At 36.6% G+C, this 18,252-nt stretch overlaps 1 protein-coding gene and 1 long non-coding RNA gene across 3 annotated transcripts in view; both read left to right on the top strand.

The window, feature by feature from the left end:
* Positions 1-11,943, top strand: part of tada2a (transcriptional adaptor 2A) — a 33,592-nt gene extending 21,649 nt beyond the window's left edge. Inside the window, exons 10-15 of one of the 2 annotated variants that reach the window (XM_087283396.1) lie at positions 3,040-3,150; positions 3,444-3,515; positions 5,920-6,052; positions 8,187-8,230; positions 11,337-11,410; positions 11,501-11,943. In XM_087283396.1, coding sequence (XP_087139522.1) covers positions 3,040-3,150; positions 3,444-3,515; positions 5,920-6,052; positions 8,187-8,230; positions 11,337-11,410; positions 11,501-11,686 — 620 coding nt within the window. In that variant the 3' untranslated portion in view covers positions 11,687-11,943. 2 annotated transcript variants of the gene reach the window in all.
* LOC137487733 (uncharacterized) overlaps positions 1-18,252 on the top strand; it is a 753,637-nt gene that overhangs the window by 500,650 nt on the left and 234,735 nt on the right. The window lies entirely within an intron of this gene.

The following is an 18,252-nucleotide window of genomic DNA, read 5'->3' on the forward strand; positions in this document are numbered from 1 at the left end:
AGACATTAAACTGTGGTCCTGACTCTCTGTGGTTGCTAAAAATCCCAGAATGTCCTACAAAAAAAAAGAGTAGGGGTTTAACCCCGGCATCCTGACCAAATTTGCCCACTATATCTCCTCTCCACCAATCAGCTGGTGTGCGGTCTGGTGCAATATGACTGCCATCACATATGACTGGTGGATGCTGCACGGGTGGTGGATAAGGAGATTTCCCCCAAAAGTGTGTAAAGCACTTTGAGCATCCAGAAAAGCGCTATATAGATGTAAGGAATTATTATTATTACTGAAATCCATGCCTAAATAATCCAGAAAAATGTACAATATTTAAGTGGTGTCTTAATTTTTCCATAGCTGTATATGTATATATTATTTGTGGAGTGACAGGACGATGTGTATGCGAGTGTTTCTAGCGAAGGCAGAATATCACACCTCACACTCACCCACATAGCAGCTTTCTGTTTTTATCACTCTCGCTCAACAGCAGCAGGGCTGATGGCTGATAGTGCTGCTCGCTCAACCCTTCCCAGAGTGCAGAGCTTCAGTGATGGGTGAAGAACCATCAGGAAGACTTTCACAGGGCCGCTCGGCACAGTTGGACTCTTGAAACTGTGCCCGTTTCATTTTTCAGACGAGGCCAGCATTTAAATGCATACTATGGAAAGTTCTGGTGTAACAGATCTTCGAGAACCTAGTGAGAATACTACAGCTTTAAGTATACTTTGTAGTATACTTTTTATGGATACATTATAGAGTATAAAGAGGTCATGAATTGCCTTTTTTGTTAGCTAAATATAGGAAATAATATAGTTTTGTTTTATTTTAGAATTATAATAGGCTATTTTCTGCCTGTTTTCTGCCCTCTTCATCAGAACACAGTGTGAATGATTGTAGTGTATTGTAGACTTGGAAGTAAACACCCACTGGTGTGATTCAGTTAGCATATTTAGCTTGTTATTGTATTGTTTTATTTAGCAAGTTCAAAAGGAGAGCTGCGTTATGTAAATTTTTGCATGTATGTTTAACAGCCTACATCCTTTATAAATGGACACTGCTGGGATGTAGGTAAAAATTAGGGCTGTCACAATTATGAAATTTGGCTTTGGTTTTGGTGCTTTGACGATAATTTGTCTGACTTGATACATTGATGGTTATTTATACATTTGGAGCCCATACAAAAAATGTATATATAGCCAAATATGAATATATAATATATATAAAATTATAGTATATGTTTATAACCCATATACCAGCAATTTGTACAATATTTTGAAATATATGTTGAATATATATACACATGTATGACTTTGTGAAATCCAAAAGCAAACTTATATGGTAAATATGTGATATGCATATGATTTGCATTATTAAGATAAGTGGAATCTTTTGTAAGTAAGGTTGGTTATCATTTGGGGTTATTTTAATACCAGTGGTAAATTAATACTTTTAAAACGGTACCGGTGCCAAAACGGTGCCTAAACCGATATTTTTGAGCCACAAAATGATGGTGGATGAAAAATCTTTGATGAGAAAAATCTTTTATTTGACAATGTTTTTATCATTTTAATTAAACAATATAATTAAAGTTTAAAGTAAGCATCAATTCATATTTTATATATTTGATTTGAATTGCATTAATATATATTTTGATCATTTGTTTGTTAGCATGAATATAAGATTTGCATTACCATCACATTAACTTACTATTTACCTGTGATAAGGCTGTAATCAAAATCAGGGAACACCTTTTTTTTTTAGGGTTGAGGCTTGTGACTATGTTTACATGGACATCAGTAATCTAATTATTTGCTTTTATCTGAATAAGACGATAATAAGATTAAGATGTTTACATTAGTTGCTTTTTGAATGTTCCTTTCATGATCCCATTTTACATGTTATAGCACAAGGATTGATTAACGTCATTGCATCACCAGTTTTTCACCATAGTTTTTCAACTTTACCTGCAGTTTGTCAGTTTCACTTTTATTTAGCAACATATTATTCATGCCCCATAAAAAAACTGAGGTATCGGAGGCGAATATGAAGTAAGGACTGCTGGAAGAGTGTAGTTTTAATGGATTTTGATACCGCACACCGAATGGGAAAAAAAAGAAATAAATTGTGACGCGGGTGTCTGTGTTCCTTTAGGGTTATCAAAAGTTTCTGATTACATAGTGAACTCTTAATCAGAGTATTGTCTGAATCATATTAAAATCAGAGTATTGGTGTCCTTGTAAATGTACTTAGTAAAAGTGCCAGACGATGTTGCAAGCTGCATTTCTCTGCCTTTAATTTCATTCGCTGTGTCCTCAAATGTTTCACGTGTTTCCCCTTACACGCACCTTTAAATATTAAACTAATTTATTGCATTCTGAAAATGTCAGAAACAAACACAACAAACTTGCCTAAAACTCAAAATGGCATACAGCAACAAAAGGCAAACTGTTAGGAGGATCTGTTACTGAAATGCTTCATTGGTTGCTGAATGATGTTTTTAACTAGTCATGCAGTTTACACAACAATCCATATTCTAGTGCGCAAATTTAAAAGTGAACGTAAAATGCATGAGTCAACAGATTTGTCTGTATTTTCAATTTTGTCTCCTTTCTGTGGCCATCAAAATGTATCTATTAGGCAATCTATTAAGCTGCTAAACGCCACTTGCCTTTGACAGCAAAAGCCACTATATCCCGAGAACCAATCAGAAGGTGCGAATCCAATCCTGTTTTCAATGTAGCAGCGCACTGATACGCCGGCTTTATGAGGACTGTTTTTTTCCGCTTTCGATGTAGATTTTAAAGGGCACCTATGGTAAAAAAAAATCTACTTTTCAAGCTGTTTGGACAGATGTGTAAGTATAGTGTATAGACCGTCATATTGGGATGATATAAACACACACAGTCCTTTTTTTTTCAATTTAACAACAAAAACGGTGGACCAATTGGAGCGGTTTCTTAGAGCGACCGCAACTTGCTGTAGAAGTGCGGTCCCCCCGCCCACCAATATTGATTGATTAATTCTGTGCATCTTCTGTGTTGTCAGTTCTGGAGAGGCGTTATCCCAAGGAAGTGCAGGACCTTTATGATGTCATGAGACGCTTTGCGCGTGTGGTGGGACCAATAGAGCACGACAAGTTCATTGAGAGTCACACCTGTGAGTATTTAACCCTCTTTTCAACCACTCGATATAGAGAAATCCAGAACACTGCTGTTACCGGACTCGCTAGTTTACCAGACTTCAGCTGACCTGAGATCAATCTAGCCCTGTGTGTCTTTGTGGTTCAGTGAGTGTGTGCAGGACAGCTAGATTTAGACGAACAAGCCCTCATGTCATTCAGCAGCACTCAGTCTGAGTTCAGTCTGTCCGCCCCACTAGTCTGAATCAGCCAGGGTGAAAAGTTCAGCGCTCCATCTGCTCTGTTTCTCTCTGTCATCAACTGTTCACAGTGGAGTTTGAGCTGCGGAGGGAGATCCACAGACTGCAGGAGTACAGGAGCGAGGGAATACAGTCCTTCTGCGGTAAGATGCACCCTCAATCACAAGCATATCATAGGAGGTAGCATAAATCAGAGTGCCACGGTGCTATTTTTAAGCTTTCAAAATTAGGTTTTTCATTCACCAAGGAGAAAAATCACTTTCATTTTATCATTATATACACTCACCGGCCGCTTTATTGGGTACATATAAAATGTATTAGTATCGGGTTGGACCCCCTTTTGCCTACAGAACTGCCTTAATCCTTCATGGAATAGGTTCAACAAGGTACTTAAAATATCTCTTAGAGAATGTGGTCTTTATTGACATGTAAGCATCGCGCAGGTGCTGTAGATTTGTCACTGATGCGAATTTCCCATTCCACCACATCCCAAAAGGCTCCATTAGATTGAGGTCTGGTGACTGTGGAGGACAATGTGAACTCATTGTCATGTTCAAGAAACCAGTCTGAGATGACTCACGCTTTATGACATGGTGCATTATCCTGCTGGAAGTAGCCATCAGAAGAGGGGTACACTGTGGTCATAAAGGGATGAACATGGCCTGCAACAATACTCGGGTTGGCTGTGGCGTTGACACAATGCTCAATTGGTACTGGTGTGCCCAAAGTGTGCCAAGAAAATATCCCCCACATCATTACACCACCACCAGCAGCCTGAACCATTGATACAAGGCAGAATGGATCTATGCTTTCATGTTGTTGACGCCAATTTCTGACCCTACCATTCAAATATCCTCCGATGGTTGTGCTTGAAAATCCCAGGAGATCAACAGTTTCTGAAATACTCAGACTAGCTCATCTGGCACCAACAACCATGCTACATTCACAGTCACTTAATTTTTTTTCCCCCATTCTGTTGCTTAGTTTGAACTGCAGCAGATCGTCTTGACCATGTCTACATGCCTAAATACGTTGAGTTGCTGCCATGTGATTGGCTAATTTAAAATTATGGGTTAACGTACAGTTGAACAGGTATACCTAATAAAGTGGTCGGTATGTTGTAGTCTCAGCTCATTTCACACAGTTAATAAAATAGATGGTTCATTAATGCAGTTTTTTTAAACCCCCTTTGTTATGTTCTGATTGGTCAGATGTCATGAAAAGTCATAAGTACGGGATACTACACACCATGCACTTACTCACTGTGTACTTATGTACTTACACACATAGTGTATGAATTTAGTGCCAGTATTTTACTAACCAGAAATTCAAACCGTTTCCCAAATGACATTTGACGGTTGCCAACTTAGTAATGACCAAATAGTACCTGTCATGAGTATAACCACATTCACCAATGGTGAACACATTGGAGCACTTTTTTGACAGTGGTTCCTTTCAATATAATCCAGAATTCAGAACAGTACAAGGTAAAAAAAAAGTTAATAAATGTGAAAATATACACAGCTATAAAGTATATAGAGTTATTAAATGATACGCAAAGTCTTATAATTAATTATAAACAATATGTGACTAGTATTGAGTTGAGAAAGTAACATTCAAGTTGTCAGAAAATTCTTAAATGTGCCATAGAATGACATTTTGGATATACCTAGGCATAGCTGAATAATAAGAGTTCATGGAAATTACATATCATGAGCCTCAAATATCAATGTGTTATTGTTCTCCAACAAATCCTGTGAGTGCAAAATCCCAGTGAAAATCCGGCCAATTGGAACAAAACACAAACTCTGACAATCCACACAGAATCAATTAAATGAACGCCCCAGGCAGTGTTTGATTGGCCACAACGTTTTCTAGTGAGATTACATCAATTATTATTTTCCCCTTATTTTTAACTTTATATAAGCTTGTATTAAACATACTATGCATGTGGGTCTCTTGTTTTGAAAATAGGAACAGGCAGGGAGATTAAAAAAGGAACAGTTTAGTGAAGTAGGCAGCTATGCATGACCACTAAGTGCTCACAACTTGTCAGAAAGCAAAATGCAGGATATACGGATTAAAAACGTATTCAGCACCACCTTGAAGAGGCATAAGGTCTGTTTAACTCCTCTCTTTTGTTAGTTTAAAGTATATAATTCGCTGTGTATATTTGTGATGAGGCAACAAACACACGTATACTGAGTAAAAGTGCTTAAAGATTGTTTCTGGAGATTTATTTTTTTGCTTACCTGAGCCACAAACCTGTTATTTAGATATCAGTGAACAATTTTCACTCCTTTACATTTTTACAAATGTTTAGAAAAGATCAACTTAAAATTTTTTTGTGGATGGTAATTCCAAATCATGTAGAGGCAGTTTAAATTAGAACACAGTCAACAAGTGATGATTTAAGCAGAATCAAGCACTATCTCATCTGAATATGGTCCATACGCTCTGACCACAGCTTTTTGATAATGCTAGCCAGATCTCACATACAGAGATCTATGTTCATATCTGAAGTGACACCTGTCATCTGGTCTGCAGGTGCTAAAGTCTATGAGCGAGTGAAACGCACACGAGAGGATGAGCGCAGGAAGAGGAACATGCTTTGTGATGTCCTGCAGTACATTCATGACACCCGCGCCTGCCAGCAGTGGCTGCACAAACAAGCTGCCATGTAAGATCTCTTCCTCACTCACTCACAATACTGCTTCCTTTATGTTAAAATGTATTATTACATGAGTCATGAATCCCCCTGCCTCAGTGCTGCTTAGTTTTCAGCACAGTTTGGAAAAATGCTAAAATAAGGAGTGTTAGCACAAATTGAGTTCATGGATGTAAACTCCTCATCTTTTTTTACATTTTTGAGATCAAAATGGGAATGGCTGGGCGATTTGGCTTAAAATAAAACTCTTGATTAATTGAACATTTTACCTCAATTAATTTTAATAAACGATTATTTTATATATATTTATATAAAAATATATATTAAAATAAATGAAAAAAATGTATACATATATATAGTGTGTGTATGTATGTATGTATACACACAAGGCTTGACATTAACTTTTTTGATCACTAGCCATTGTGGCTAGTAGTTTTCCAATGTTACTAGCCACTTGCCGTTTTCACTAGCCACAATTGTGGAAAAATATATTTCATATGCATACATTTGATTTTGGCATGCTAAAATTGCTTGATTTAAATGATGTGTTATGTCCACATAAGCAAAAGCGGCAATAGCGGCTGCATGCAAACAATCTGGAGCTCCTGAAATCAGCAGGACAGTGGGTGCTTGAGCACCGCTTTTTTCCAGTCTATTTCAAAGAGAAATGATCACACCATTTCCAGTCCCGGTTGTTTTGCGTCAGAGAACAGGAGCTTTTAAGCACTCCCGTGGTTCAGATCAGCTGTGCTTCGCTCACAACGTCAGTGAGTGAGTATCGCCTGTGTCTACCGTGCGCCCGATCATCCTCTCATTTGGTATTCACCTGCTTTCTTTTCCTCACATGAAAAGTTATCAATCGTGCTGCTTCTCGGTTTTAAGATCACATTTGGGTGCATATTAACAAACAATCTTTAACATACTAATCTTTAGGGTCCAGGCAGCTCTGCAAATTATCATCTCCTATTATTTTCAACCAGCCAAAGTGGCTAGTGGGGGTGTCTGTCTAACCCGCTACAGTTAAAATCTACCTGCACTTGACGGGTTGGCAGGTGTTAAGGTCAAGCCCTGTATATATGTATGTATATAACTGTAACTGGATATTAACATGTAAATGTGTTCAGGTCAGGACTCTTATCAAACGTATATTTTGAGGCAGATCAGACAGTGCATGCCTGAGTTATAAAAACTACCTGTTTCGTGGAGATTCGTCAAAGTTTGCGAGGCCACCACAGACACGCTTTAGATATTCGCAATTTAACATCTCCAAGGCCAATAACTTTTAATATCCAGTTACAGTGCCACCTGCTGGCAACAGGAAATGACGTTTTACAGTGTAACAAACTCTTCCTACAAATTTTATCAGATTGATTCCAGGTTTCGTCAGTATAACCCAAAGGCCTTTGTGATGTTAAATAGTGAAGATCTAGAGTTTTCACATAGTCGATGAGATTTCTCTCCTGAAGATATATAGATATTGAGTCACAGTCATAGCGCTACCTGCTGACAGAAAGAAGTTTGACATAAATCTGTAATTTTCTTCGATTTTTAATATATATATCAGTTCAAATGATTTTTGTTCACTGTTCTCTGTCATCCTAAGGCCTCCGGGCGGCGGTAAGCATGGGTGCTAGATTGCTTTTATCGGTGCTTGCAGATTTATTTAGATTTAGAGCCGTTTGAAGCTACATTTGTCTTTTCTGATTTATTTTATTTCAAAACAAACAAACAAATGAACAGAATCTTACAGATTGCAAACTTTAAAATAGCCATCTATACTCATAAGACTGTCATTCCATCATGGCGTTCTCCGTAACTCACAGTGATGATATTACTGCAATATTTTACTATTATGTCTACTATAATATTACCTTCATGCGCTGTTTTATCATCACGTGTGTGTGTGTGTGAGTGATGTTTCTTATTGTCTGCTGGTCCACAGAGCATTCTCATTCAGCTCGTGGCTCTTTATCTGACAGTTTGTTTGTGTTTTTGTGGCTTCGTGTAAGTATTGAGCAAATGCAAACCAAGTGAACAATGAATCAGTTTATATTTGATTTGGCTCAAAAGCCCAAGAGCCGCAGACAGTCTTTCAGAAGCGTTTGTTGAGCTGTTGACTAACTGTGTGTGTGTGTTTGTTTGCCAGTGACGCTGGAATCGCGCCTGTGGTCAGCACTATCAGCACCTCAGGTACAGTGCTGTTGATTTCTTGCATTTTTCACGCTGTGTGTCCTGTCCTCCTCTCTCTTTTGTGATGCGCTCTTCAGCCGTGAAGCCGCAGGCTCAAACACATTCGGCTGTAAATACCGGCTACAAAAAGCCAGCCACTCACACAGCTCGCATGTATTTCAGTGTTTTGTGCTTTCACATTTTGGCTGCTTTTGTCACTTCACTGCACAACTAGGACGTATTTGAATGCATATAAATCTGATTGCAGTCTGTGGTTGTGAACCATTGAGATTTAAAACCAAGTCATTTTAGATTGGACTGATAGTGATATTTTTTAAATGATTAATTATAGTTTTATTATTGTTTATTTTCTATTAATTAATTAATATTTAAATCAGTTCATAATTACAGTTTATAAAAATTTGATATTTAATTTTGATGTAATTTTTACAGTAATACACAAATTAGAAATTCTCAAATAACTCTCTGATACTTATAAATATGTTGGTATGCAAGTATTTTTATCAGCAATTTTTTATCATAAATTTTTACATGTATTTTAAATTACTTCTATTGTAAAATGAATAGTTGTGGAATATGTTATGGAGAAAATTTGTGACATTTCTGTTATAAATGTTATCATTGTACACATTGTACACAAGTTTTCGTTTTTTTTTTATTATTTTGACAATTGAATTTAATTCAAATTATGTGAATTCTCTGATTCTGATAAATAAGTTGGTAAAATGAGATTTGTATATATTTATAAATATTTTGTATATTTTAGCTATTTTATAAATAATCTTTAAGTAATGTTTTAATTGTTTTAAATCAAGTATATTACGAGATTAATTTTATAGACAAATTCTAATGGCAATAAAAACAGAATCTTACAGTGTCCCGATTGAACTCATTTATAATATTAATAATAATAATTTTGCTATAAATATATATTATAACATACAGTTTATATTTATAATATTTTAAATTATTAAATAAATTCAATATTACATTACTATGTAATAATATGCATTGAATATTCTAACTATATATATGAGCAATATCACACAAGTAGCAGTGCGATATGGCTGTATATCGGCACTGGTGGGAAGCCGCAGGCTGAGTTCCTTAGTGCCCCCACCAGTGCCGATATACAGCCATATCGCACTGCTACGAGTGTGATATTGCATTTATACAACAGTTTGACGACATAATTGTGTATATAAAAACAAAATCAAACACAGAGAGTTTCAAAAACCCTTTTGTATGTGGAACCACTTTCTTCCGGATTCAAATCATAAGCTGACAGTTAAACAGTTGAACAAGCATCTTTTAAACTTTAGATCTGTAGTGTCTGCTTTTTGCTGGCTGTATATAGGCGGAGTAATAGACAAAGCGTAAAGAGGCTGTACGGGTGCTGATATTACTTATAATATATCACAGCTATCAGCCAATCAGATTGGAGAACCAGACAGAACTGTTTATATATATATATATATATATATATTGTCTGTGCTTACTGTACCGCAAGATCTATTTTAAATTTGTATTTTTCATTTTATTTTGTGTTGATCTATTCTTTTGTCAGTGCTTATAAAAAATACTTTTTTATGTTGACAATAAGAAGAAGAGAAGGATTTGAAAAGGGATTTTCTTGATGCGTTCATTATTAGACAATTTTAGCAAATGATTCTTATAAAATTATAATTAATTACAATTTACATTTCATTTTTTACATCGTTTCCTGCAACAATACTTTTATAATTATTGTTATTAGTTTTATTCAATATTAATGTTATAATGAATAATAAATGTGTTTTTAATAAAGGCAGCACAGCTTTCAATATCCCATTATTAAATCATTGTAATGCAGAGCTTATTGGTGCTTTATATTGTTTTTTTTTTTTTTTTGAACATTTGCACCAGACACATTTTTACCATCATTCCAAAGAAAAAAAATAATTAAGTAATAACAAAATTGAGCAATTATGAAGCATTTATTCACACAAACGCTAGCTGGCAGTAGGTTTTTATGTTCCTCTGTGTTAAGTCATGAGTGTTTTGTTATTTCTGAATGCTACCTTAATGTACAAGTAGCTGAAACTGATAAGACAATAAGACAAAAGTTAAACGCAAAACAAAAGCTTACGACACTTGTAAACTCTTGCTCCATCGAGCTCGCATCTCTTCACACTGCCCACACTCGTCACCGCTACCAAGTTGACCAATTACAGAGCTTGTGCTATGCGTCATTGCGACGTGTATTTACAATTTATGAGAGGTGCACGTCAGCATTGATGCCAGCCACAGCAAGGGCTATGCGACCGTGCGAAGGCTGCACCAGATTATACGCATTATACCCCAGATTATAAGTTTTCTGAGCACTAAAGCCGCTTTTCCACTGCACTCCACATTCGTACACGACTGTCAGAATACGCCCCCTTGTGGCAGTCTTACAGAATTTTCTGTTCTGACGTGCACCATGGGAGAGAAGCTGATCTCGCAGTGTCCGAAATAAAGGAGTGCAAAAGAAAAAGTCTTTATTCTCCATGCGTTCACTATGGTTAAATGAATGAATGAATACTAGAAACTCATAGACCGCTAAAAATATTGGAGGGAATGTGGAGACAACATAAAACATAATATTTTTATTACTGTATTACTTACATTTATGAACAGAAATGGGTTTTTTTTTTTATATAGACTTTTTCTGATTTAAAAAATAACCAAAAAAACTCCTATTTCTCATCTCGCGGGCACGGACCTGCTGGTCCGGTCGCATACGGTCTAGTCGCAGGAGTTCAAATATTTCAACGGATCCGCAGCTCAATTCGGATCCGAATTTTCTGCATACGGAGATGATCGGAACTCCATGCAGCTCCCGGACTGCTCTCCATTGGAAATGAATGACTTCCGGTCTGTCGCTTGTCGTTTGTCGTGTGCAGTGGATAGTAGGCTTACCAGTTCCTTTGTATAATTAGCACTTCTTGTGTGTATTGCCTCTTCTTGTTGAATCACTGAATGCCTCCTCAATTGTAAATTGCTTTGGCCAAAAGAGTCTGCTGAATAATGGAAATGTAAGTAGTTTGTTGATTTTGCTAATGTGAAGTGTCTTTGTGATTGCCAGGCAGAAGAAGTGCCCCTCCACTAAACCTCACAGGCCTGCCGGGCACAGAGAAGCTCAACGAGAGAGAGAAAGAGGTTTGATAATGACTCATTCTGAACACACTCAGTCTTGTTCACTGCTGTGGTATAATGGCTGTTAACCGCTGGTCTCCTGTTGTCGCTCAGCTGTGTCAGGTGGTGCGGCTGGTGCCCGGGGCGTATCTGGAGTACAAACAAGCCCTGCTGAATGAGTGCCGGCGGCAGGGGGGACTGAGACTTGCACAGGCCCGATCGCTCATCAAGATCGACGTCAATAAGACACGCAAGATCTATGATTTCCTTATCAAAGAGGGCTACATCAATAAGGCTTAGCGCTGATTGAAGAGCTGATGAGAGATGGAGGACTGTAAGTGGACTCGTTCTGTGTTGGTTATTAATTCCTGACAGGTTTGATGCTGAAAAGACTGATTTGGTTGCCCATGAAAGACGTGTGGTGTGGAGAATCTGATTGTTGCGCAGCTCTAATATTAAAAGAGTTGTTTTTTTTATTTGTCTACATGCCTTTGATGTTGTTGATTTATTTTGTCTGTTCAATTGCGTGATGAATATCATAAAGTGTTTTAAAAACATGACTGGATCACATTTCACTCCTATTATTTTTCTCTTTAAAAAAAGGAAACCTTTATTTCGTGACAATGAAATGTATTGTGACACTGTTTTCATGTCATTGTATATAATATAATATAATATAATATAATATAATATAATATAATATAATATAATATAATATAATATAATATAATATAATATAGGTTTTCCCCAAAACATGTGGTACAGGTGAATTGGGTAGGCTAAATTAGCCGTAGTGAATGTGTGTGTATGAGTGTGTATGGATGTTTTCCAGTAATGGGTTGCAGCTGGAAGGGCATCCAATGTGTAAAACATATGCTGGATAAGTTGGTGGTTCATTCCGCTGTGGCAACCTCTGATTAATAAAGGGATTAAGCCGTAATAAAATAAATGAATGAATAATGTAATGTAATATGTTATACTATATACACTCATCGGCCACTTTATTAGGTACACCTTACTAATACTTAACAACTGCTTCAATCCTTTGTGGCATAGGTTCAACAAGGTACTGGAAAAATTCCTCAGAGATTTTGGTCTATATTGACATGATAGCATTATTCAGTTGCTGCAGATTTGTCGGCTGCACATCCACATCTGGCACCACCAACCATGCCATGTTCAAAGTCACTTAAATCACCTTTCTTCCCCATTCTGATGCTCGGTTTAAACTGCAGATCGTCTTGACCATTTGTGTGATCATATATGTATAACTGTTTGAAGACTAATTTTTTATAAAAAATTTTAACTTGTAATAAAATTATAACAATATGTCAAAGACAAAGTATTAATATTAAAAATATATTTTAATACATTGTAATATATTTTAATACATTGTAATATATTTTAATACATTGTAAAATCCCTGATATTTAAACTGTGTAAACTAAACAAAAAAATTAGCAAAAATGTCTCAAATTAAAGAACATACATTTAAAAAAATACAAATTCATTTAAACCATTAATAAAAATACTAATAGGATTAGCATTACTTTGGAGTAACTAAAATAGCACTAAAAAGTATAGTGTAATTACATACATCATCTTTCTAATACATCATTTTTCGTCTACAGAGTAATAAATTCTAAACATAATAGTTTTAATAATTAATCTCTAATAACTGAGTAATTTTATCTTTGCCATGATGATAGTAAACAATATTTGACTAGATATTTGTTAAGGCACTTCGAAACAGCGTAAAGTGACATTTAAAGGGCCATGACACCCCCCAATTTCGGTTAAAGTCCACTTCAGAATTTTTTCAAAAGATGCATGATTAATGAGCTCCACGAGCATCGGGCAGGAGTGGGCGTGGCCAGCAGGGAAGAACGTGAGGGAACAACTGTTGTTGTCAGTTAGCTCAAAAAATGAGACAAACCATGAGGAGACGCATGAGTTTATAGTTTACAAAGTTAAAATGCAAAGAAATGAACAGTGATTTAATGCCCGGCTACATTTGTTATTCGTAATTTCATATACAGACAACCACAATTTATATCATTATAAAGATAAGTATGTTCATGTAAACACTATAAATGAGGACTTCTCCCTCAATCCCTGTATACAGCAGACTCAGTGCAGCCGGTCTCCTGACCTTTCTATTTTAACCATTAGTCCTGCTGGTAATCTAGAGGATTTAGGCAAACAGCAGCACGGCGATGTGTCTGAATGTGAACGAACTCCTGATAAAAGTCAATGTCCGCCATTCTCTAATTCTCGTGCTGCTCTCCCGACAAAAATGCTAGCAGCACACACACAGCTTTGCTGTATGATCGGCCCTGACAGGATCGCGGGTAAAAAGCATGCAACAATGCATATGAGCCTTCATGAACGGCTAAATACTGTGTGCCGTGGGTCCGTCCGTGTCTCACAGCTCGGGCTTGACACTGGCAGGTCTGGCAGGTCTCATGAATAATAAAGCAGCCGGCTCTGCTCATAGGATAAGAAAACTCCGCTATGAATAATAATGAGAAACCGACGCATCATCATTGCACTTGCAGTACTGCGCTACGTCGCCAATTTTGATCCCGCCCCAAAAATCATTTTAAACCCGGAAGCTGAAATTAGCTGACAAAAGCTCAAAATTATCCAGTTTTCCCCACAATTAAAGCTGACAGGTGCTAACATTGTCTTAACTGATGCTCAACACACACAAATCTGTTAATATAAAAAAAAAGTTTTTCAGGGTGTCCTGAACCTTTAAAGGCTTAACTAGATTAATTAGGTAAACTAGGCAGGTTTGGGTAATTAGGCAAGTTATTGTATAACAATGGTTTGTTCTGTAGATTTTAAAAAAAATATATATAGCCTAAAGGGGTTAATAATTTTGGCCTTAAAATGGTTTTCAAAAAATTAAATACTGCTTAAAATAAAAATAAGTCTTTCTCCAGAAGAAAAAATATTATCAGACAAACTGAAAATTTATAATAATTACTCATTTCTAGTAACTGATTTATTTTATTTTTGCCATGATGACAGTACATCATATTTGACTAGATATATTTTTTCTAGACACTTCTATACAGCTTAAAGAGACATTTAAAGGCTTAATTAGGTAAACTAGGCAGGTTTGGGTAATTAGGTAAGTTATTGTGTAACGATAGTTATAGTTCGAAAAAATATAGCTTAAAGTGGCTAATAATTTTGATCTTAAAATGGTTTTTAAAAAAATAAAAGCTGCTTTTATTCTAGCCATATCTATCTATCTATCTATCTATCTATCTATCTATCTATCTATCTATCTATCTATCTATCTATCTATCTATCTATCTATCTATCTATCTATCTATCATCTATATATATATATATATATATATATATATATATATATATATATATATAAATAAATAATTTAATTTGTTCTGCTGTCCAGTTTTAAATTTTTCATCTTTCCAGTTGTGCTGGACTCACCATACTATTTTTAAAACTCGTGAGTAATTTCAGAGACTAATCATGAGTGTAAAATCTGTTTCCTTCTCCTCTCGCTCTAGTAAATTATCGAGACATGCTTGAGCCGTGACTAACGCTAGCAGCATTAGCCAGCAGCAGCAACCATCAGGCTTCACAACAGTGTAGAGCGATGTCAGCGAGTGTTTAGCGCCGATTAGGGCTAACAGATCCCACCTTTGATGATAACCCCCTGCCCAAAAAGAAGCCCCGCGGTAAAGTCAAGGCCTGTTTGATGGCTGAAAGGCGCAGAGTTTGGAATTGAAATTTTATTTGCTTCTTCATTCCTGTAGGGCAAGTTTTTATGAAGCATGGAGGACTCGCATTATGTATAGCGCCTGAACTGCTTTGAGCGTGTTGGAGAAATTATGCTACTCTTGTCAGATTCACCATTTTCCATCTAAAATTCGACATCAGTCTTGTTTGTTGGGGTCGACCAATAGGTCAAATAGGGTTTCCACAGGGTTTTAACATGTTCACACAAAAATGTAGGCCTTGAAGTCAATGCGAAATCTAAAATGACAATGTTTGTTTTGCTAGCGCACATTGTTAATCGTTAGGTGAACAATTAATCCAACCTAGACTCATTCTGAAAACATACCTTTATAAACATTTCTGGAGAGTGCCAGATATGAGCTGCTTTTTTTGCAGTTTTGTTTTTGCGAATCCACCAGAGGCTGCTGTGTATGATTTTTGAGACCTCAATTTTTTTTTTTTGCAAGTGCCATTCGCCCCTGTAGGTCTCACGTAAATCCACCAGAGGCCACTGTTGACTGAATGACTGAACTGGACAAACTGGTAACAGTGGGAAACCAGTCCATATGGAAGTAAGCGGTCAGCTGGTAAGCAAGAAAAGGAACGATGCCATACTGCGCCATAGTGTTCGTTCTAAAGACGAAATGCAGCCTTACGTACTACTGGCTACATAATTCGCGATCTCCAGAAATGTATACAGGGCTACTTTTTCAAAATGATTCTATGTTTAATTAATCTGTGCAAGTAATGTACTGAAATTATATATTTTTTTGTTTTGTTAAAGAGCCCATATTATGGGTTTTTGAAAATTCCCCTCTATTTAGTGTGTAACACAGCTCTAAGTGAAGTGAAGTATCCAGCTAAGGCTTAAATCTGTAAGAGTACAGTGTTTGAAACGGTTGATTCATCTATAAAAGAGTCGACTCATAGTGCTTCAAACGAGTTGCCTTGATACCGAGTCATTAGGTGTTTTGCCATGACGTACTAACGAAACCAAGTTATTCACGTGCACGCGCAAACCCGGGAGATTTCAAACCTGAGGCCCCGCCCTCTGACATAGAAACCCAGACAAACACACACACCCACAAACACACGCACACAAACATGCCGGTCGATTGAAGTCACACTGCAGATGGATATTATCGAGGGTCTACACAAAGATGAAACCTCAGCATTATAACCAAGCAGTTGGAAAATCTGCAAACTTCATGCTACAAAGAATACTTCATCGGTGTTTGTTAAAGGAAGGATCAGTAAAGAGTAACTTACTGATGGACGTCAGGATGGGTTGCTTCCTCCATTTCTCAAGTGTAAGTACGTGGGATTAAAGTTGTTGCCTCGTTTACTCTAGCTTGCAAATGTATTTAGTTGGGATTTGTTACTTGTAACCGCGTGTACTGTATCTGGTTAACTTGCTATATTCTTTTATTGCGTGCAAAGTTCACATAAAAACATGACGCGTGCTGCTTTGTTTACGGAGCTCCGTGGATGAGGGTAGTGTGTGCGTGTGCGCGCGCTGTCATCTGGAGGTATGTGTGTGTGTGTTTGTGTGTGTTTGTGTGTGTGTGTGTGTGCGCGAGCGTTGTCGTCCGGAGGTGTGTGTGTGTGTGTGTGTGTGTGTTTTTGTGTGTGTGTGCGCGCGTGCAAGGACGAGGGCAATATGTGTGTTTGTGTGTGTGTCTGTGAAAAGATCAGAGTAAGACAAGCTAGGAGATCTCCTCGACAGTTTTTGGAGTTTTTGATCAATAAAATAGTTAGTCGTCTGTATCTTGAAGTCCATCGACTGTATTTACATTGACCCACTGGCAGCTAAAATCCACGCCTACACTATCGAGCGTGAATGAACTGTGATTACTTTTATATTGCTGATTAGCTGTTGGGCATTTCACTCTGACTGAAGGCAGTCGACCAATCGCAACAGACTTTCATTGGTCCAATCAGCGCTGATTAGCTTCGCGCTAAGGAGGGGTTTGGGAACAAATGAATCACTGGACGATTCATACGGGAGTCGCTGGAATAATTAGGTAAAAATAAATGCAGATTATAAGACCATGAAAGTGTTTTTTGACCTTGCATGAATATTAGACTGTTGTTGGAGACCCTTACTAGGTTTATAAAGTAAACTAGGCCGGTTAGGGTAATTAGGCAAGTTATTGTACAACAATGGTTGGTTCTGTTGACTATCAAAGAAAAAAATAGCCTAAAGGGGCTAATATTTTTGTCCTTAATATGGTGTTTAAATAATTAAAAACTGCTTTTATTCTAGTCAAAATAAAACAAATAAGACTTTCTTCAGAGGAAATAATATTATCAAAAATACTGTGAAAATTTCTTTGCTCTGTTATATATAATTTGGGAAATATAAAAAAAAGAGAATAAAATTCAAAGGGGGGGCTAATAGTTCTGACTTCAACTATCCCAAATAACCGACGCTTTACTATCTATTTCCACTTAAATGTTTATACTGTACACAACATGTTGAAATATAAAATACACTCATGTATTGCAAACCAAGTAAATTCCCTTAAAGCCTAGGTATCTCCACTATAGTAAACCAGAAATTTCCAGTACCAACAGGGGGTTCTTGTCGACAAAAATAGATTATATTGAGGTGTTTGCAACTTCCGTGTAGTGGATAATCTTTTATTGTATTTTTATTAATGATGCCAAGTAGCAGGGATGGGCAAAAACACATTGAAATGTATTCTCAAATAAAATACCAGATATCTCAATTTTATGTGGATCAAAATAAACAACAAAATACAGCAGCCACAAATCTATCAAAATAAAATACTGTATTTTGTATTTTGAAAATACTACAAAATACTTTTAGAAAGGAGCATGACATTTCTTCGCAAACCTTCCATCAATAGGCCTATTTGATCAATCCCTTCACCATTAATCTGACTGACTCTTTTATTTTATCATAAATTGTGTACAAACTTTACACAGAAAGTCCTGTCTTGAACATGATCTCTTTAATCGCTGTAAAAAAAACATCTAATGCTGATAATGAGTTGGAATAAAGTGCTATATCTTTTTATTGTGTAACCATCCTCATTGTGCAACCATCTCTTAACAGTCTTAAGAGATATACAGTATAAAGA

Source organism: Danio rerio, chromosome 15 (genome assembly GCF_052040795.2).
Source record: "Danio rerio strain M-AB ecotype USA chromosome 15, GRCz13ab, whole genome shotgun sequence".
Lineage (NCBI taxonomy): Eukaryota > Metazoa > Chordata > Actinopteri > Cypriniformes > Danionidae > Danio > Danio rerio.